Here is a 21,553-nt window from a genome sequence, read left to right on the forward strand (position 1 = left end):
CAAATAGTGGTACATAACAAAATAATGCAGGCTCAGTCCAATAAAACATTATAAACCTATATTTGTTATTCTTTTTTTACTGAGCCAACATGGAAATGTCTCAGATGGCATAGGAAAACACTCCAAGACCATTAAAGGGTTTTAATTTCTAAGATGTGGGCTTTAGGGCTGTCCCTCTCTCTCTCAATCTACGGTGGGGTTACTTCCCTAACCCAGGCATTCACAACTCCAGTTACCGCTACCAAACAGTAAGCCATCCTGTCTAATGGCTGACTGGGACTACTGATGGCTCCCTAAGCGCAGGCTATCTTAACTCCCTCAGGGACTTCCTGGCTTTCCGTACTCTAACTAGAGGTTGGTGTTTTAATGAGTAGTTGCCTAGTGCCTTGCACTTGCTGAGTGGTATTCATACTACTTCAATCACACCCACTTACCCCTAGACACACTCCACTCACTCCGGCTTACTCCTCCTATCAGTCCTCAGTCCTGCAGATGTTTACTCCTCCTACTATCGCCTCCAACACTTGATGTTACCACTCCCCCACTCTAATTCACCACACCCCCCTCTCTAGCATTACTCTGCCTCTCACTACTACAGTAATCCTCCCACTGCTATGCTCCGCTGTCCACTGCTACTCTTCTCCTCCCACTACTACTATTCTCCCAGCCCTACTACTCAAACGCCCTGCTTTCACCCAAAACCATTCACTTCACATCCACAACTTCCATTAACTTCCACTACTCACTCGCCAGACAACCACATGCACTCAAACTGCAGAACCACTTTCACTCCCAAGCCAATACCTCACTTGCTCCAACAATCTCTACCAGCCACTGCTCTTTTCTTCCTCCTTCACTGCTTGTTTCTTGGTCCTCTACTCTGCTGAATAACCCGCACTTCCCATTCAGTGCCCTCGGTTTAAATATTCCTTCATCTGTGTGGACTGGCCAGCTTTCCCTAGTCAATCTGTTCCCTCTGGTCCAACCCTGGGTGTTTATGGGCAGGGGAAAGTCTTCTATAGGGGCTAAGCCCTTCCCAGCGGCTCCGAGCAGGCTTTCCGCTTAATGACTATGGCAGTGCAGAAAGTTCAATGTCCCAGTTCTTGGTTCGGAGTTCATCCCCAGGGATCGTTATGGTAAATTGGAGGCAAGGGTCTGCAAAGACACATACTGGCATAAAGGGGGGTGGGGGGAGGGAGAACAGGAAATGGGTCTCTCTTGGCCGTGGTTGCCATCAGTGCTACGGCTGCTTCTAGATTTTTCCCTGCACCTCCAACCATGCCTTCAGAAGGGTTCATAACCTCTTCTGACAAAGCCAAGAACTTGGCCGTGTAACACAATTCCACCCTTTCCACAGAGTCCTTCCCCTTGTTGCTTGCTGCGGGTTGATCTCACCCTAAGGAACTCTGGAATGTATCATTTGTCCAACACCTACATGATAACAGCCCTAAAATGCTTAGAGGATCAGGTGCAGGCGTTTGTCCCTTCAGGGCTGCTGTGATCATGATATCTAAATTCACTCAGAGATGGTAAAGTCCCACAACCTCTCCTTAGCGAAATAACATCTTAACTTGCCGGAGCAATTTCTTCGGTCTTGGAATTCTATGAAGTAGAGGAAGAACCGCGAGAGCATGAGATAAAGAATGCAGGAGAAGGAAAAGTGTCCTGCCAATGTGGTCGGAAGAAGCGTCCACTAGAAGAATTAAAAAAATTGAACAATAGATTTTAGAGACAATGGGGGTCATTATGAGTATGGAGGTAGCCATGGTACTATTAATGCCATGTCTACCCCCATACCAGGTCCGGGTTCCTTGAATGAGGGATTACCGAGCCATTCCAACCTTGGAGGACCCGGTAATTCGTCATTCAAAATACCCATCCCCATTCGAGCCCCCATAGGGCCCGTTATTAGCTCCCTGGTCGTTTAGCGACTCCCACTAAGGGCGCCTGGTAAAACCAGCCGCCCTTAGTGGGACCTGCTTAAGGACCTCGTAATGCAGCGGTAAGGGGTTAACGGCACCGGCACCCTTACCGGTGCCGTTAGCCCCTTACCGCCAGGGTCGGAATGAGGCCCAATATATTAGCCATGACCCAGTGCTTTGTCCATGAGGATCGGCTCCAGTTTACTTGAAGTCTCACGTGGGTCCTTACAGGAATAAAGTGTGGCTCTTACCCAGAGTTCCTGTGACCAGACTTTGTGGAAAAGATGAAACAGTACCACATCACATCCGGATGGTGTGCACCAGTTGAACCCTTCTAATTGATGCCCCATTGGTTATGACATCCGGCCTCTAATTCTGGGTACAAAAGTACAGTTGGATCTAATAGTGGCTCTGCCACTCTAGTGTGTAGTCCCTGTACTGGCACCGTCACACAGGAAGTGCTGCATGTAATGGCTACAGACATATCTGCCTGGGTGTTGTCTCCACCGCAGCCAAGCTGTATAGAATCAGCATGGCTTAACATGGAGATTTGGGGAAATCTAAACATTGGCCCTGCTCAGATTTCTTGCTGTCTAAAAGACAAACATGAAAACAGTAAAATAAATCAAAAAGGGAGTTTGACAGCCTCTTCAGGGCCCCGGAAACATGTAACGGTGCTTTAGGGGGCCACATCGTCACTTAATGGAGAAGCATTTTGGGTTTACATGGAAAATGTCTGACAAGGATTAGTCAATCCTTTATTAAATAAAGGGATGTGACGTGGAAGTGGGACATTTGCCAGTTACTTTGTACCTTGCTGCATTAGAAGGTGAAAATGAACCTACTCGCACAATCAAATATTTTCGTAATAAAGAAACAGCATGATATATCAATGCCAATAGAAAACGTTATAAATATATTCTATCATTTGAAAAACACATCTAGTATGTAGCCTGATGACACGACACATGTAGGAGCAGAGATGAGCCTCACCTATAGGCTAACAAACTACTTAGAAGTTAAAGCACTGTAGAATACATAGGAACCAGTGGAATACAGGATTGCCATCAACAATATTTGACCGTGGATTAAGTAGGAGCCGACAATGGTCTGGCTCCCGGTTGCTGTACAGATTAAATTTAAAATCCCTCTGCATCATCCACAAGGCTGTCTGAGCCCGGGGACCACACTAACAACAACTTTATCTTACTAAATATTCTCCCTCTAGGCAACTACGTTCCTCTGGCACCAACTTTTGTGTGTAAAGCGTTTCGAGAAACAGAAGGTGGATCGCTTTCCTCATCTGGCTCTACTATGGAACAGCCTCCTGCTGACTTTGCGCCTTGAGCAGGACTTTCTAAAATTCCAGAAGCTCCACAAGACTTTCCTCTTTACCTCCTCATTCTCTTCTTTCCTCCTCTGCTAATCCCACAGTTGCTGTGATGGTGTTTGGGGCCCTTATGCATCCTTGGGCCCCTGACCTCCCCCAATCGTCCAAGCACCCGTCTACCCTCAGCACTTGCCTTGGCACCTTCTCCACCCTGGAGGTTTGCACTTACTCCTAAACATGGCTCCTGGCTGTGTAGCACTCAAACAACCCTAGCACTTCATCTGTGGCTCACACTTGAGCTCGAACACACCAGCACTTGCCCCCCCCCTCTGCCCTCATCCTTGCTGCACTTGCACATTCTGAATACTCAAGGCATAGTAGGTTCATCCATTCATATTTTTCCCCCACTGTTCCAATTAAGTATTGTATTTTGTATTGTTTTTCACTCCCTTGCTCCCCCCATGCCCACTGGGCGCTTTGAAACAGTATTTTACTTGCTGTATGAGCGCCTAACAAGCAAATAAATAAATAAATAAATAAATACATAAATAAATAAATAGGGCGAGGCTGAACACGTACTACGAGGGTTCTGCAAAACAGGTGCATCCCAGCATAGATCCTCAAAGTGTCCAAGATAAAGGCTGGTCCGTTGGTGGAATGATGATACTAGCTTGGCATGAACACTGCAAGAAATCTGTGTACCTGACCTAATAGGGCTGTAGTTACATACAACTGTTAAGTGGACAACAGTGTTATCCTAGATCCCAAAGGGTGTCAACTCTTCTTACCCGTTTGAAAAAGGGAGGTGATGATGGCAGATTGTCAGACTGCTGGCCATCAACGTGTTGCCTCTTTTCAAATACCAATGACCATGAAAATTGTGTTTGGATTGTGTAGTGCACAGCAGTCACTAGTATGACTTGACATGGCTGTCCAAAGTTGTACTTGCTGCACAACCGATGGCATCCAACAGACCGGAGTCAACTATTTGGATCAATGGGTCTTTGTATGCAGATTGCCAATATACATAATTTACAGGGACTAGCAGGTGTAAGATCTGGTCTCAGTGGTGCTCAGAACTGGGGCTGCAAGCTTGTTGCTGTAGTTGATGAGGTAGGTGTGTGGTGTGTGGTGACCAGTGCAGTGCAGGCCAGGCAATACCTGTCCAAAAGGTTGGAGTTTCCTAGATTTGGGTCTATCTGCGGTTGTGTGGAGAGGGGGATGCCGATAAACATGGACACTACAAAGTAGTGCTGTGCCTTTAAGAATGTGTGTGGGCCAGTGCAGCACCTGCAGAAAGTAAGCGTCCATTGCGATTGCCTAATGTAAGCGTACAAGACAGCTGTATAAGTGTTACAACCAGGCCAATATAAAATATAAGGTACAACAATTAGACAAATATTGCTAAGTTTATAGGATACACGAAGTGTTGCATTCTCTCTAGTTGTGATATGATGGTTATTTATAACACGTTTAATACCCAGTGGCTTCTAAGCGCGGACCCAGGGATCGAACCTGTGGTGCTCCATGTCGTATTTCTTCCAAGGCGAGCACGTTGCCCCTCAGCTATCCTCCCGAGAATCCTGATCATTTTGGTTTTCTCTAGTTGTGATCATTTTGGTTGTCATCTTTTCCCCCCAAAAGTCCATATACTGGATTCCCAATGTCTTCTTAGGTGACAGGAATACACACATTTTGCGGTTTTCAATGCCACTCTGGTGGTTGCACTTGTCCAGTTTTACGTGGAAACACTTTTTTATTCAATCGGAAGGTGTGGAAATAAGTGTCCCGAAAGACTTTGGGGCTCAATCCGAGTTTGGCGGTGCAGTAAAAAAGTGGCAGTAATTTCATTACCACCAATTGTATCGCACTGAGTTTGGTAATGGACTCATAAAAGTGGGGATTCACACCACCTATCCCCACTTGTAATCCCTTGTTAAACCCACGGGACCAAGTGGCGGTAAAAGTAATTCCATTTGATGGTAGTTCAGTGGTCCGCCTATCACCAAACTGGGAATGAGTCCCTTTGTATTCAGGAGAGTGCAGGAGGAAGGGTATCAGTCTCTACTTCTCTTAAGCCGCACGGTCTGCAGAGACCCTGTCCTCCCTAAGCTTGTCTGAAATGTGCCATCCAGTCTCCATACCCACTATCCCGCCACTTAAGATCTGATATGTTAGGTTATTTATAATGCGCCCAATACCCAGAGGTTTCTAAGCGCGGACCCGGGGATCGAACCTGTGTTGCTCTGTGCCGTCTTGTTTCCAAGGCGAGCGCGTTGCCCCTGAGCTATCCTCCCGAGACTTAGTCTGTATTTGGTGTTTGCCTGCATTTATTAAATTTACTTTTTTTGCTCAAAGTGACGTCCCCTCCTCTCAGGCCTTAGTTTGCGCTTTATAACTTTTGTAATAATAATAATATTAATAACACAAGTTCTGAGGTAGCAGCATGCTATATTGAGGAGCACCTGTACAGGAGGCTCTGTGTTTTTAGGAGTCTGTTACCTTCTAAACTTAAATGTCAGACAGTGTTCTATGATATGATATGATCCAGGGCATGGAAATGTGTGTGTAGGATGTATTCCCGTTTCCTCTTCCTCCCAGCAGATTCTATTAATTAGTGCAGCAGGACATTCTAAAATAGCTGCCGCAGCTGGGGGAGCCTGGAGTGAATCATGTGCTTTTCTCATTGCAGTCAATAGAAGCATCATTGCTGGAATGCAATGAGCTGTGATGCCTGCCTTGGGAGCACTTCATGTTGGAATATATGGGAACACTCGGCCGTCTTCGGTAAGCATTCCAGTCATCAGGAAATGTGGAGTTCTGCAGGGCTCCATGCCAGAATCCTGTGCGATTTGTGGATGTGTAGGTATACGAGTCGTCTGTTAAAAAAAGCTATTGCCATATACATAAATGCCACACGATAACAATTATACTGAAAGACACCAATACAAGGAAATACACATTTCTCCCATTTTACAAGAACAATGCATGTTGAATATAAAGACTAGCGTTTTACTGGATAGTGCAATGGATGTTTACATAGCACACACCACAGCTGGATGTGTCTCTTGGGGCAAGGGAGTATTTGTTATTGCTCATCTTAAATATACTCATTTCATCATTCTTCGAAGGATAAAAGGTCGAGCCTACCTTGCTGGGATTTGGACCCAAGATACAGGTTACAAACCTACCCGTATACATCCAATATGCCTCATTTCATTCAGTCCTGGTTTCCACTTTGTATTTCGGGACTTGTCTTGCATTTCCACATAATAAACCCAGGACTCCAAGTTCCAGAATGCAGCGTTAAACCCAGGAAATGACTACCGAATGGAATGGGGCATGTTGGCATGCAAGCGATCTGTGCAGTTGGCTATCAACCCAAGGAAATATCAGCAGAACGCAAAGCAATGCATTATGAGTGATGACATCTAGTTACATGACACAGGAATACAAGGGGTTTTCAGAGCAAACGTTTTACTTTCCATCCAGACGTTTTGGAGGCTCATGCCCAAAATGGTCTGGTTTGAGTTTAGTGCTAGCAATTAATGTGTGATGACATCTTTGATGTCCTGTGTGTTAGTAGTGCACTGTGGGGGTGCGTGTTATGATTGCTTAGCTTACCATAACAGGTGAATTTCTGGGGGGGTTCGGTTTTACTGTTAACCATAACGTCCCAACACATTATTTTCACTGAATTTCATAGGTTTTTTTTATTAGTGCAACTTAACCAGAATGTCCCTTTAACAAAGTTTTTTCACCGAATAGGGGCGACTTCTCCGTGATAAGGAAGTGCATCACTGAGAACTTTCCATGAATCCCATGAGAAGACAAGGCCCAGATACTGGGAAACTCGAGACATTAGTTAAAGACATGAACTGTTGAATGGCAAAGAGTACCTAGCATGTTCTAAGGATGCAGGGAAAGACATTTTTGAACTTTCAATTATCCTGAGACTGAAGCAGAGACACATTCTTATTACCATTCTTATTACTTATTACATGATTGAGAGAAGATATATGAGGGATGATTGTGTGCATGTTTATATGAACGTGTATATCTGTGTGAGTGAAGTGTTCTGGTCGGGGTCATGTGCATGATTGAGAGAGCCTTTATGGGTACATGACGGCTTGTGTGCAGGTGCATGTGTATATGAATGTGTGTGCGTGTGATTGGGTTTGAAGGGGGCACTTGAGCATGGCAATACCAAGGTGAGAAAAATGTTATTACCAACTGCGTGCTCCCTCCGAGTCCACACACACATTCAGATACACATGCACATAAGCAGTTATGCATTGTGACGGGTCAGCAATGCAAGGCGGATAACCTTTGAATGATTGTTCAATATTTGCCATTTTATTAAATTATAAAAGTTATCACACTCCTCACTATCACTACTCGGGCGAGGATTTCCCTGCCAAACGAAACTAAAGGGAAACACTAACACAGGATGTCTGGCCCTCACACGTAAATATACAAAGAAAAATATATGGCAATTCAAATGACAATCAACAATTATATTTACAGTTTCATGATGACCTTTTAGTAAGCTGGGTGAGCACCCTTCCCGAGGATTCAAAGTAAATTCAGCTTCAAGGTTCAACAAAAAGAAACAAGGAAATCCATGTAGACAGAATCGTCTCAATTCAGTTCCTGAGGTTTCAATGTCAAGGTAAAGTTGTGTCAAGCAAATTTCCAACAAAAGCAAAGCTTCTCCTCTTGGTAATAAGACTTTCCACTTCACCACAATAGCATCAATGTCATTCCTAGCCACAATGCTTTTCCACAACTTCCAGTTGTTCAAAAAAAAATAAATACAGCTTCTGCAAGTGTTAGTGAAACACAGTTGTTGGTTAATTATTGTGTCTCTCTCTCTCTATAGTAGGTGTCTTTTGTCAGGATGACTTCACAGCACTTCTACTTCAACAACTTTAACATATGCAATAGTTCACAATGAGATCATACTCCTTTGCCTCATAGTATTCCACTTTATTTGTGCTACTGAAGTCTCACATCTACTGACAACCATATACACCACCCCAGCTCTAGTACTTTGTGACTTTAAATAGGTTATGACAAGATTCACTTTTAGGTACATCAACACTTTCAAATAGGCAAGGCACTCTGCCTCTGAATATGCCTTTTCAACAGGAGAAGCCTGTTTGCCTCTCCTGTCTATCTGCAACCAACAGCCTCTAATTGATTTTAGGATATACTCCTCTCTTCCTTCTACAGTCTTTGGCAATGTAGGTTGTACCAATTTCAAAGAATAAGTAGCAAGTTTCCCTTCCCCAACATTGCCTTCATCCCTCTGTCAATTTCGAGCCAGGATAATTAACCAGAAGCTTTGGTGCCACTCTCTTGGCTTCGGGGTAATGCTTGCACACTTGTATCTGAACAGTACTAAAGTTCTTTGGCTCACAACATTGTTTAAATTGCTCTCTGGCTTTTGGAAAGGCTGCTTTCAGTCTTAATAGGGGAATACTATTGGCTTAGGTAATGATTGCTCTCTCCAAATTCAAAATTCATTGGTTTAAACACATACCATCTCTTCAGAAACAATTGTTGTCTGCATGAATAATAATTCAAAGTTCACACTTCCTTTAAGAAACTTAATTAGGCACACGCAACCACTTGTTCATAGATTTTACAAGCTTTAAAGTTTAAAAGTTGCATTTCCCTAATGTTTGCTCTTCACACAAGTAAAATGGATATACTTCAAATCACACGTGAGTGCTTCATTTCAAGAGGTCCATTGTTATGGAGTAAACAACTTTGCCTTGCTTCTACTCTTGCGCAAGTGAGTTTTAAGCTGGATACTCTTGCCAGCAGTGCTCGCGAAATTTATCAGAATGTCAGGTTTAACTAACTGACTTCTATTTTCCTCTCTCCACATGTTGCATCACTTCTGCTGCTTCTAGCTTCACTTGGGACCCACACCCTTCCTCACTGAAGGCGTCCCCTGTCCGGTGTCTCAAATAAGGAGCCCCTCTGGCTCCTGAGGCGCACGGCTTCACGACAGCTGCTCAACACACACTCCAACACGCTTCTCGCTGCGCAATCTTTGAATTTAGGCTCACATGGGGAAAGACAGCCTTCTTGCACGCCTTCCACTGTGCAGCCTCTGCACGTCAGAGTTTGGGTGAACAGGACCCTCATAGGATGTGCAGGTGACATCTACTTCATCAGAATCCCGGCGTCCCATTTGGGTCTCCCACTTTTGCCTGGATTGCCAACAGCGTGCCTTCTGCCTCTGCTACTACTGCAGGAAGCAGGAACTCCAGCCATAGTTCCAGCTCATTCTAATTGCCTGCACCTGAGGGGCACGTTTATGCCTCTCAGGTTCCTTCAGGTGTGGGCTATTAGGTTTAATTGCCTGACTACTACCACAACATGCCTGCCTCTTCAGTCCTCTTCCACTTCACAGTACTTATGGGATTTGTAGTCCCCAACAACAAAGTTAGTTATTTTCCATTCCCTTAACGTTATTAAAGGATGAATCATTAGAATTTGTTGTTATGGAGGATTTTTAACCCGACGTACCTTATATGTTCTTTCTGTTATTAAGGTCTGTTCAGGGTAAAGGGTATTTGCATTCAGAGCCACGGATCTTATGTGTGGTTCAGATACATCATAATGACAATATGCCATTACCTGTTCTGCCAACTTTAAAAGGTTCTCCCTTTTAAAGGACAAATACTGTGTCTCATCCTTTGAGATCTCCTCACAACCCTGGGTCTTGTCCCTGGGGATGCTCCTGAAGTACAACACCCGAAGGACAGGATCAGGAAGCGTCTGCCTTTCCCTGGCCACCTGGGAGGAGACTTTAGGCAGGGATTCAGTGATGTATCCATAGGATTCATCACAGCACCCATACAGCCTCTCTCAATCATTCAGACAACACCCACTCAAACACTTCACTCACGCAGATGCACAAAATCATATATCTGTGTTTTTAATGACTGTATCAATTAATTGTTTCATATTTGAAAGGTTGATTAAGTTCAGCCAAACAAATAAAAAAAAATATATATATATCTCTGTGCAAGTGAACTGTTCTGGTGGATGTCGTGTGAATGATTGAGAGAGGCTGTATGGGTGCGTGACTGCTTGTGTGGATGTGTATATGAATGTGTGGGCTTGGGCTTGTAGCGGGTATTTGTACAGCTGTGGCAGCACCCCCACCCATTACTGAGGAGCCAGGAGTCAGGCCAGTGTAAACAGAGTACTCCCTCAGATGCTTTTTGCAGCTGAGGGAGCGCTCCTGGGCTGGCTTGAAATGTCAAAGGGAAACACGGTTTCTGTTTGACCATTCTGTTCCCCAGACACATGCTAAATGAGCCATGGAAGGTTGGGGCGTTTTGCTTGCCCAGCCTTGCATAGCAGATTGGGAATGCAGGCTAGGGAACTGCATGTTTGTATGTGCGATGGAGGGGCATCTCTGCTAGGCATCCATGATAGATGCCTAACATAAATACTATGCTTGGGCCGATCAGCATCTTGCATAAACACAATCACATTGATTGTGTGTTTGTATGAGGCTCTGGGGGATCCACGGTAAAGTCATGTCATTTCCTTACTGGCCATCTTTGATAAAGAAACATGATAAGTTATGTAGTTAGAATGCCATTTAGGTACATCCAGTTTTGACATTTTTTCATACTGTGGCTTGCATTTATAATGATAAAGCCAAATGGAGTATGTCCTTACGTGGGGATACTACAGGCAGAACAATCATGGACATGGTCTCTTATAGTATCATTACTGGCATAATGCGTAAAGTAAACACGAGTATGTTCTTATATGGGAATACTGGCATGTATTGATGCAGCCAGCATGCAAATGTTGTCATAGTGGCACACAATGTGCGCTAAGGCATCATGGAAGATTTTTTTGGGAGAAATTCCTGTGCACTGTTGGTGACTTGAATCTATGGGAGTTTTTCTACAAAACCAATTGCAAATTGTTTGGCTTTTTACCCAAAGTGTTCTGTAAATTGCACCATTTTAACCCATTATTTGAAACATTCTCTCTGGCGGGGGAGAAGGCAACCCCCACTTAAGTAAATTCACCACCCATCACTGTACTCATGACAGGTCCTTCTCTTTTGCAGTGGCTTTTTACCCTTGTACCGGTCTTGTTTTTGTCATCCCACCCTGATGGTGTAGTGATTCTGGTTGATATGGTAGCAAAGCTTTGAAAAATGTTGCTAATTGTATAAGCTGCTAACAAAAGACCAGTAAATAAATAAAATAAATAAAGCTGCGCCAATGTCACGAAGGCAGACTGGTGCAGTGCGAGTGCACGGCCAGCATGAGTGCCGAGCATTGTCACCTTCCAACCCATTGTAATCCATAAAAACGGATAGTTAGCATTGCCCTTCCTGTCTGGTTCATCGGGCTCATGACTAACAATGAGCCAAGCCCGGATGCAAAGACCCTGGACAGTGCACACTGTGGTTGCTTGTTGTGGGACGATGACTGACTCACAGTTAAAATGATGACATTGTCTAAAGACTACAACATAAGCATACTGAGTCCGAGACGATAAGTGCCAGGTCACAGAAATAAGTGGCAGGGCTGAGCCCTGGCAGTCACGTCCACATAGTAAGCACTGGTCAATGTGGTAGTGAACACAGTTGTGCAAAGTGCCAACCTTATGTTTAATTGTGCACTGAAATCACTTCAGTAATGATATGGGTTTGGCTGCCATATTCAGACAAACATTTTGTTTGGAAAACTGGCGAGGGACAGTGGGTGTGAGAGGGTAGACAATTTAGAAAAACCGAAGGTTGATTGCAGCAATGGAATTTTAAGTATACCTGTGAAAATCATTAGTTTAATTCAGGCACAAACAAAACACATTCAGCTTTCAAATATGGTTAAGTCTTTCAAATGTCTCAAAATTCTTTGAAGTTACTGGGTCCCAGGCTTAATATCCCATGTGTCAAACGTATGAACACATTACATGCAACAGATTTGTATGAATGAGTGTGTGCCTTCCTAAAATGTAATTCCTAGCACTGTTAGATGTGGCCATTGTTTTCAATGAGTACCATCATATGTTCTCTCTAGATAAGGTGGCCCTCCCAGGCTTGCATTCCATGCACCCATGCACTAATTCTGCAACCACTGAAGTGTAAACTGCGGATTCTCGACTTACTACATAAAAGAACTGCGTCACCCATTTCATTCTGTGACGAAAATCTGGTGAACATTTCTATGGAATTTCAAAATCTAAAACACTGTACTATCTCTATATAACATGTTCATAGAGTTCACTAAAATCACTTAGTTTGTCACCATGTTTTTATTGGGAAACTGTAAAGATGTAATTTATATGATTTACGAGATGTAAATAGAAGTAACCTTTATGAGTACGTCGGTTTATGTGCGATCATTTTGGAAAAATGTGTAAATACTAGTTTAAAACTAAAAATAGTATTAACAAATAGATTTTGTTATATGTTATATTCAAGGCACACATGGGCACGCTCCACAGCTTTCCTTTATTGCAGGTGGAGAGCCTAGTTTTAATGACTCTCCATGGCAAGCGATCAGTCTCAGAATGATGCTGTTGCTCCACAGCTTTCCTTTATTGCAGGTGGAGAGCCTAGTTTTAATGACTCTCCATGGCAAGCGATCAGTCTCAGAATGATGCTGTTGCTCCACAGCTTTCCTTTATTGCAGGTGGAGAGCCTAGTTTTAATGACTCTCCATGGCAAGCGATCAGTCTCAGAATGATGCTGTTGCTCCACAGCTTTCCTTTATTGCAGGTGGAGAGCCTAGTTTTAATGACTCTCCATGGCACGCGATCAGTCTCAGAATGATGCTGTTGCTCCACAGCTTTCCTTTGCTGCAGGTGGAGATCCTAGTTTTAATGACTCGCCATGGCTAGTGATCAGTCTTAGAATGATGTTGTTGCTCCACAGCTTTCCTTTATTGCCGGTGGAAAGCCTAGTTTTAATGACTCACTATGGCAAGTCATCACTCTCAGAATGATGCTGTTGCTCCACAGCATTTCTTTATTGCAGGTGGAGAGCCCGGTTTTAATGTCTCACCATGGCAAGTAACTTGCCAGCCCAGTGACCTCACCACTCTTTTGTCCCACACCTACCTGCCTTAACCCCCCCAGTATCTCCATCCCCTCCTCGCTTCCACCCCAATGGCGCTTTCTGTTTCTCCTATCTTTTCCAACTGCTTCTCCATCGACTATCCTTCCCTTCTCACTACGTCTGGTAGATCAAGTTCAAAAGGGATATCTTGGCCTTTAACCCTGCTCTTCCTATCGCCGACACCTACTCCAATGCTTCCGCCAGACAGACCCTCACCAACATCCACTTTGTTGTTCCTTCGCCAGATCTATGGACTCCTCATATGGTCTCTGTGATTTGCCCCATCTCCTCCTCTCCCATTAATGGTGGCACTCACTGGGAAGTTCTCATGGCTTCCTTTGACTCCTCTAAAGTCATCATTAATGTCTACCTAAATGGCACTGTCATGGTCCAAGGCCCTCAGGCCAATCTACTCCTCTTTGATAGGCGCTTCCCTCACCTCATCAATTTCCTCTCATCTCCTCCTGTCCCCTCCGCTCCCCCCTTGGCTATCTTGCCCTCTCTCTTCTCCTCCTCCTCCTCGGGCTCTTTCTCCTCCGCAGGGTATATCTTTGATCTGTACCACCCCCCTGGAAGGTCTTTAAGGCTGGCAACCTTCTTCATATTGCCACTCTCAACTCTCGCTCTGCTGTCAAACACTCCTCTGACATCTGCCACCTCCTTGAAGAACTAGACCTTGATGTCCTTGGTCTTACTGAGACATGGTTCACGGCCAGCTCTGTCACATGCTTTGACACTCTCCTCCCTGATGGCTACAAGATCCTCAGCACCCAGATCCTCCCGGTCCGGTGGGAGGGTAGCCCTGATCTTTCCTGAGTGGATTCCTGTCTCTATCATTCCCACTCAGACCTACTCCTCTTTTGAATGCCTTGTCGGTAGGCTTTCTCTCACGCCTACTCATTCTCTTACTGTGGTTACCATCTACCGGCCTCCTGGTCAAATCACCTCATTTCTCTCTGAGTGGGAAAACCGCTCATCCTCCCTCCTGGCCTCTACCACTCAACTCCTCCTCCTCAGTGACCTCAATATACATTTAGACTCTCCTTGCTCCTCCCTCTGTACTATTCCAATACCTCTGCGACTCCCTCTCCCTGTCCATCCTCCCCTCTGGCCCAACTCACTATGCAGGGCACACTCGATGTCTTGATCTCCTCTGACCACTCCTCTCCCCTTAAGCAATCACTCCCTACTCTCCTCATCTCTCCCTCTCCCCCCCCCAAGCCAAGCCTACTCCAACACTGCCACCTACCTTCTTGGACATCCGTCCCATGAACCAGGTGTCAGTTGAGGCTTTTCCCCATCACTTTCTCTCCCCCCTCCACCTTTGGCTGTCTCACATCCTGACAGCCCTGTCTCTGCTCTACTCTTCTATTTCCGATACGCTTGATGCTCTTGCCCCTGTCACGAGAATCCTTTTGAAGTCCAAAGCCAAGTGCAATTTCTGGTATGGCTCTGACCTAGCTACACCTAAACGTAAGTGTAGGGTGGCTGAGAGGAAATGGAGGGCTTCTTGTTCATCCTCTGACAAACTGGCCTGTCGCCTGCTACAAAGACAATACAGACTCTGTCCTCACCAAGAAGAGAGCCCACATTCAAGCTCACGTCTCTGCGGCATCTAACAACTCGGCCGAACTCTTTAAAACCTGCAAGGAGCTGGCCAACCCTGCTGCAGTCTCTACCCCTCCTGTTGCCTCCCAGGCTCTTTGCAATGCCCTTGCCTCTCACTTCATTTAAAAAACCCAGGACATCCTATCCACCCTCTACCCCCACCCCCCTCCTCTCCCCTCTCCATCTGTGCTCGCTGACCCTCCTTTAGCCACCTCCTTTAGCCACCCCTCCACCATCCTTCTCACCCTTTCCTCTTATCTCCCCTGACAAGGTCACTAGACAAGTCCGATCTATGAAAGCCTCATCAAAACAGGTTCATCACTGTTCCTCTAAAACCATAAAGGACCACATTGACACCCTCGCTCTGGCCCTTGCTGATTTTTGCAACCACTCCTTTGCCTCAGGATCCTTCCCCCCTCCCCTCTAAAGCACTCCTGGGTGCATCCTCTTCTCAAGAAACCCACAGCTGATCCTTCTTGTCCAGCTAATTTTCACCCAATTTACATTACTCCCTTTCTGGGCAAACTCCTGGAAAAGTTGGCCATCTCTCAGCTTCACCTTCATTCCAATTCTGTTGGCTGTCTCCATGACCACCAGTCTGGCTTCAGAGCTGCCAGAAGCACGGAAACTGCTCTCCTGAACATCCGTGAAGATCTGCTCTCCAACCTCGACTCCAACATTCCCTCCGTCCTCATCCTCCTCAATCTCTCTTCTGCCTTCGACATGGTCAACCATACCATCCTGCTCCACCATCTCCATGAAAACCTGGGTATCACTGATCAGGCTCTGGCCTGGCTAACCTCTTTCCTCTCAGATCGACCCTCCCAGGTCCAACGTGGGTCCTTCCTTTCATCTATCTTCCTCTCTACCTGTGGTGTTCCCCACGGGTCTAACCTCTCGCCCTGGCTTTTCAACCAATACCTGGCAACTCTCGGCCACTGCATTGCCACTTTCTGCTCAAATTTCCAGTGCTACGCTGACGACACAACTCATTTTCAGGCTACCCTCTGCCACCTCCTCTCCCTCTCATCTCGGATTGCCTAACTGCCATTCAAGATTGGTGTGCTGCCAATGATCTTTGTCTGAATGCCAGCAAGACGGGGATCCTCCTCATCGGCACACCTTCACCATCCTTTCCCCTCACTCTCTGGCCGGCCTCCCTTAGCCCTCCTCCTACCCCCACCTGTGAGGCTAGAACCTCGGGGTCATCTTTGACTCCACTCTTTCCTTCTTCACCCACATCTGAGGTCTCTAAAAAGTCAAATTTCCTACTGCACCTCCTCAGAAGTACGCCTTTCCTCTCCTTCGCCCAGAAGCTCATGGTATCCCAAGCTCTGGTTCTCTCTAGCTTGTACTATTGTAACAGCCTCTTTCTAAATCTACCTGCCTCTACTCTCTGCCCTCTGCAACTAATCCAGAACAGGACTGCGAGACTTGTCCTTGGCCTCAAGCCCTGGGATCGTATCTCTCCAGCTCTGAAATCTCTCCATTGGCTCCCAGTGGATGCAAGGATTAAATTCAAAACCCTCTGCATTGTCCACAAGGCTTTCTGGGGCCTGGGTCTAAAATACCTTCAGATATCCCTCCGCAAATACCTCCCCTCTCGAGATATTCGCTCCTCTACCTCCAACTCCCTCAGGGTCAGTCTTTTTTCAAAGAAACAAGCTGGGGGTAGATCTCTGTCTTCGGCTGGGGCCTCCCTCTGGAACAGCCTCCCTGCCACTCTAAAACTTGAGGAGAACCATCTCCGGATCCGGAAGCACCTCAAGACCATCCTCTTTTCTTCAGCCTTCAATCCCCCTCTCCCCTGCTGATCTGTTCTCTCTTGGCAACGTGCACCTGGCCACCCACTGTCCTCTGGGCGCCTGCTCACCCTGCCACCCTCTCGCACTGCCTCTGGGCCACCCCTTGCACTGGGGTCTGTATCTGTACCCATACAGCTCCCCCCTTTTTCTTCCTGCACTTATCAGACCTACCCTGTCTGCTGCCTTAAACCTAGCACTTGCAAATTGCTGGCTGCACTACCACTGTTTGTTGCCTTTATTATTTATATATTATCTGTTTCTGCTCTGCTTCGCACTTTCCACTTCTCCCACCTTCCATGCACTTTTCCCCTCCCCCTCTCCCTTGCACTTGCACGTTCTCAATGTCACTGGGCCTAGTAAGATTGCTGTTTTGTTCTCCCCAGTCCCCCTCCCTTGCCTTGTCGCGCTCTGAAACACTTGTGTACGAGCGCGATAGAAATAAAATATCAATATCAAAGTGATCAGTCTCAGAATGACACTGTTGCTCCACAGCTTTCCTTTATTGCAGGTGGAGAGCCTAGTGTTAATGACTCGCCATGGTAAGTGATCAGTCTCAATGATGTTGTGGTCTGTGTTTTGATGTCGCACACATGTTTCGGTTCAGTGCGAATGCCGTACAGCAGATCAGTGTGGAAGCACTGTCGCTCCAATCGTCTTAGAGATTTTGCTCAATGTATTCATAAGCAAAGCAGCTCACTAATATCTCATAATGGCATTGAGACTCCCGGCTGTTTCATCCTCACACCTACTTTGGATAAGGTAGTGGGGTGCTACGAATTGAAGGCATGCTGATGGATCTTTGTAGGCATGAATGGGAGCTTCAGAACGTTGCTTTTTTATTCAATGTCTTTGCAGAGAACAGTTTGCTCAAGGGGCCTTCATTTTAGTAAGTAAACCGCTCATTTTGATAGATATTCTATATTCTGCCTTTTTCCTGCGTTTCCTTATGGCACCTACATTATGTACCTATGGATCATCAATCACTGGTACGGCGTCCTTTCATCATGGATGTTTTATCGCTGGGGTTTTACCGCGATTCTTTTACGAAAAAAACTCCATCGAATTTCTAGGGGTGGTTAGACAAATATATATATATTGAGGCCAACAAATTAAACGGGATAGGGGGTTAGGGGGGGCAAGCCCCCAAAAATAAAAAAAATAAAAATGTGTTGAGATTTTTTCATTGAAAAATCTGCGGTAAAAACCCTCTCGAAAAAACATCCCACGATGAAATGATATGGAAGCCAATCACCATCCCAACAGAACAGATTATTTGGCCTAGTTCATACTCCGTAGAGGCTCTCTCACCTTTTTGTAAAACGATGGGATACTTGGAGTTCACCATAATTTCCTAAGGAATATTCAGACGTAGACCCCCATTGCCCTTTCTACTTAGGCAGAGACAACACCACAGCCCCACCTCACTCAATGCCGCCAAAGCAACAATAAATGCCTGGGGGTTGCTGGTAGTGCTAGTGGTCAGTGTAGAACTGCCCAGCACTTTGGTGATGGATCATCCTAATAGGTTGGACTAGAAAATCTGCAAATGGCTAATCCTCCTCTTGCATGGTCTAGGGGGCAATAGCAAAATGATTGAACCTCATGGGTGCGCACCAGGTCCCACAGAACGGTTCTATGTGTTTACATCGAAAAGACTACAATGAATATGATTTTTCTTTCTTTCATGCAATTTGGCAGCAAACATATGGGGGTTGATCCCCCACATCCCCCTATCTTTAGTATCACGATTAACCATCCCCCACATGGATTTTCATCCAAATTTGATTAAACAAAATGTGTCGAATTCGTATTCGACGAATTCTTCCAAGATGTAAGGGTTCCATGTGATAATGTCTCCGCAAAAATGGAGTGTGGCAAAAAAGGTTGCTGCAAAAAGGCTGTGGTTTGCGGCGACATTATCAATGTGAATCTGCAGGGGACATCCGCGCAGCACCGGTTTAAAAAAAAAAATGTTTATCCAAGGTGAGCGATGCACAGCCCGTTCACCTCACAAATGGTCACCAAACATAATGTTGCAGCAGCCTTTTCCCGGCAACCCATTCCCATTATATATGGCGACCATTTGTGTGGGGGTAATATTACTGAATAATGATGTAACCTCTGTATCCCTCACAGCCAATGTTGCCTTCTTCATTCTCAGGAGGGAGGCTCTCGTATTGTTTGCAAAAGCTAAAAATCATGTTCCCCAGACCGAGCTAAAAATAGCATCATGTTCCTCAGACTGAGCTAAAAATAGCTTAGTTAAAAGAGGTTTTATAATCTCCCAATTATTTTTTGAACCAGACAGAAATGTTGAAAGGGCTCATAGCTTTCGGACAGTTGCATCATTCACACCCATCCTTCAAGATGTCCTCATTCTTTCTTACAATAGTTAAAATATTTCTAAATCATATGACAGTGGGGAAAGTTATTTGGCAATGAAATATAGCTGGGTAAAATGATATCAGATACGCTGTGGTATTATATTCTAGGATCACTCTGGAGCGTGGAGTACGGACACCTTTTGACTTCACGGCCAGCCACTTACCTGTGTGTTTGGGGAGTACTTGTGGTGGGCGGTGGGTTACAGAATAACAGTGCACACACTCACCTCTTGCCCCGTGGCAATGTCAATGGCTGTGTAAACGGTACCCGATGCCCTGAAATAAAAAGAGAATCATAGTTTTAGACACACTCGAGAAAGACTGACATCATGACAGAGTACTATTTGCCGAAACAATGCAACTTTTAGCTTCAGTCATTGTTGGAAAAATACACCGTCCCACGATTGGGTCACATTTAGAGGTCAGGCTCTTGTTCCTTTTTAGTACACAGACAATAGAAGTTAAAGGGCTGAAAACAGACCGGTTGAGAAGATGGCTCCCGGTCAATGGTACCCCGAAGTCCCCAATCTTGGGCTTCACTTATGCAGATCACTGGTATCAAGGAGGATCTTTAAGTCATCTCCCAGAATGCTTTAGTTGTTTAGCTGAAGCTCAGATGCCAAGGTTGGTCCTTCATCTTTGCCATTGAAAAGGTGATGCTGTGGAGACCGCATTGCAGAAGTGTGGTACGCTGCAGGCGGAGCTACAAGTGGACTGACCAATGGAACATAGCATCCAGAGGTCTGGACATTCTGGGATTGGCCGTTGGTTGGGACTTCAGGAGGGGAGCTTATACTCGATGGGTGCACATACCCTGCTCTCCTGTCCACCACCTAGCCCTGTAACCTTCGACTAATAAAGCACATTCCTTGTGTACTCACCTGGTCCATCGTGGTTACTGCTTCCTTCCTGATAACCAGGACTCCACAGGTACAAACACTTCACACACGCACACTCTGAAGGAGAGATACAGGAAAAAAAGGTACCTGCCATTGTATCCAAGAATGTTTGAAATATTATGGGCGTATTATAACCCAGATACCCCTGGGTTAAGTGCGCTATATAAATGAACAAATAAATAAATAATTAAATAAAAAATGTGAATCACAGAGTGTGCCTGCACGTCCATTGCTATATACGTGCGCGTCTCCTATAATCACTGTGATTCTGGCTTTGTTTGCTTCTTTGGGTCAATCCGCATGTGATAGACGGGTGGCACGCTTTTACGGCTGCATGTTATGACTACACACATGTTCGATTTAGTCTGGCGATGTTTTGGCTGTTTCTGCTGAGGTTTCCTCCAAAGATGCTGTTTTTTTTCCAGCCAATTTGGTTTTCATTTTGTCATACCATTATGTTTCGAGGCACACCATTTTGAAGGCAACTCCGGCACGGAGGGGTGGAGGGATAACCAGTGCTGCTGTCCGAGTATTGGGGTGATCTGCTCCTGTTACCTCATTCCTGGGGTGATAGTGGCTGTGGCGAGCTGGATTATACTCTTTGAAACGCCAATTTACATGACAGTTGGTTCTTCCACCCATGCATCAAGCATATGCCTTCACTAACAAGGCAAGAGCTAGTCAACGGCCAGGGCCGGACTTAAGGGCAGCAGCACCCTGGGCAAATTGACGCCCCCCCTCGCCCTCAGTGCCCCTCCTGGTTAACAGGGGGCGGGGTGGAAGAGGGTGGGCCAGGAGGGGCCACTTTTTTTTTTACGTCCTTGCTTTGGCGAGGAGGTTAAATAGGCGCGTTAGCACCCCATTGCCACTGAATGAGCCCGCCGCCACGGATCATTCAATGACAATGAGGCACCTGCCACGCCTTCTACCACCACGCCAGCTCGGGGGAGCCCTTGAAAGACTCCCGGGAGCTTGCGTGGTGTGGGGCTAATGGTGCCTTTTCTTGTGAAAAGTGCCCGTGGCAGAGGGGCGCATTTAAATGCACCCCCCCTGCCGCGAGCACATTTTACAGTAAAAGGCCACCTGCTGCCCCTTTTCCCACAACGCCAGCTCGGGGAAGCCCTTGAAAGACTCCTCCGAGCTGGCGTGGCGGGGCGAAAGGCGCCCTGGGGGTGTGGCACCCCAGGCGGTCACCCAGCTCGCCCCCCCCTATGGCCGGCTCTGAGTCAACCCATGAGGTAATTCCATACTGTGGTCATACGCACTTCCTGTTTCTAGAGCATCCAAAACCCCACTTGGTTGCTGTATGTTCCTGCCTTTAAAGTGCCATTCATAATCACTTGTCACTGCCCACTCTGCAATGTGTCAAAAGCTGTAGGTTACTTCCCTTGTCCACCAACGATGGCTTAGGCATGGCAACATGTCACATGAAACAAGCATGTTTGTGGTTCGGCAGGAGAGTAGATGCCTTCCGTCTATGACTCATTTGCA

The 21,553-nt window shown here is 45.8% G+C and overlaps 1 protein-coding gene across 4 annotated transcripts in view; it reads right to left on the bottom strand.

Annotated features, from left to right (window-relative positions):
- The window catches only part of PAK3 (p21 (RAC1) activated kinase 3), a 460,078-nt gene that overhangs the window by 63,322 nt on the left and 375,203 nt on the right, over window positions 1-21,553 (bottom strand). For all 4 annotated transcript variants that reach the window (XM_069612611.1, XM_069612610.1, XM_069612609.1 and 1 more), the window contains one exon: window positions 19,391-19,439. In XM_069612611.1, coding sequence (XP_069468712.1) covers window positions 19,391-19,439 — 49 coding nt within the window. The remainder of the gene's footprint in view (window positions 1-19,390; window positions 19,440-21,553) is intronic.

This window comes from Ambystoma mexicanum, chromosome 5p, assembly GCF_040938575.1.
Source record: "Ambystoma mexicanum isolate Mex_15411 chromosome 5p, UKY_AmexF1_1, whole genome shotgun sequence".
Lineage (NCBI taxonomy): Eukaryota > Metazoa > Chordata > Amphibia > Caudata > Ambystomatidae > Ambystoma > Ambystoma mexicanum.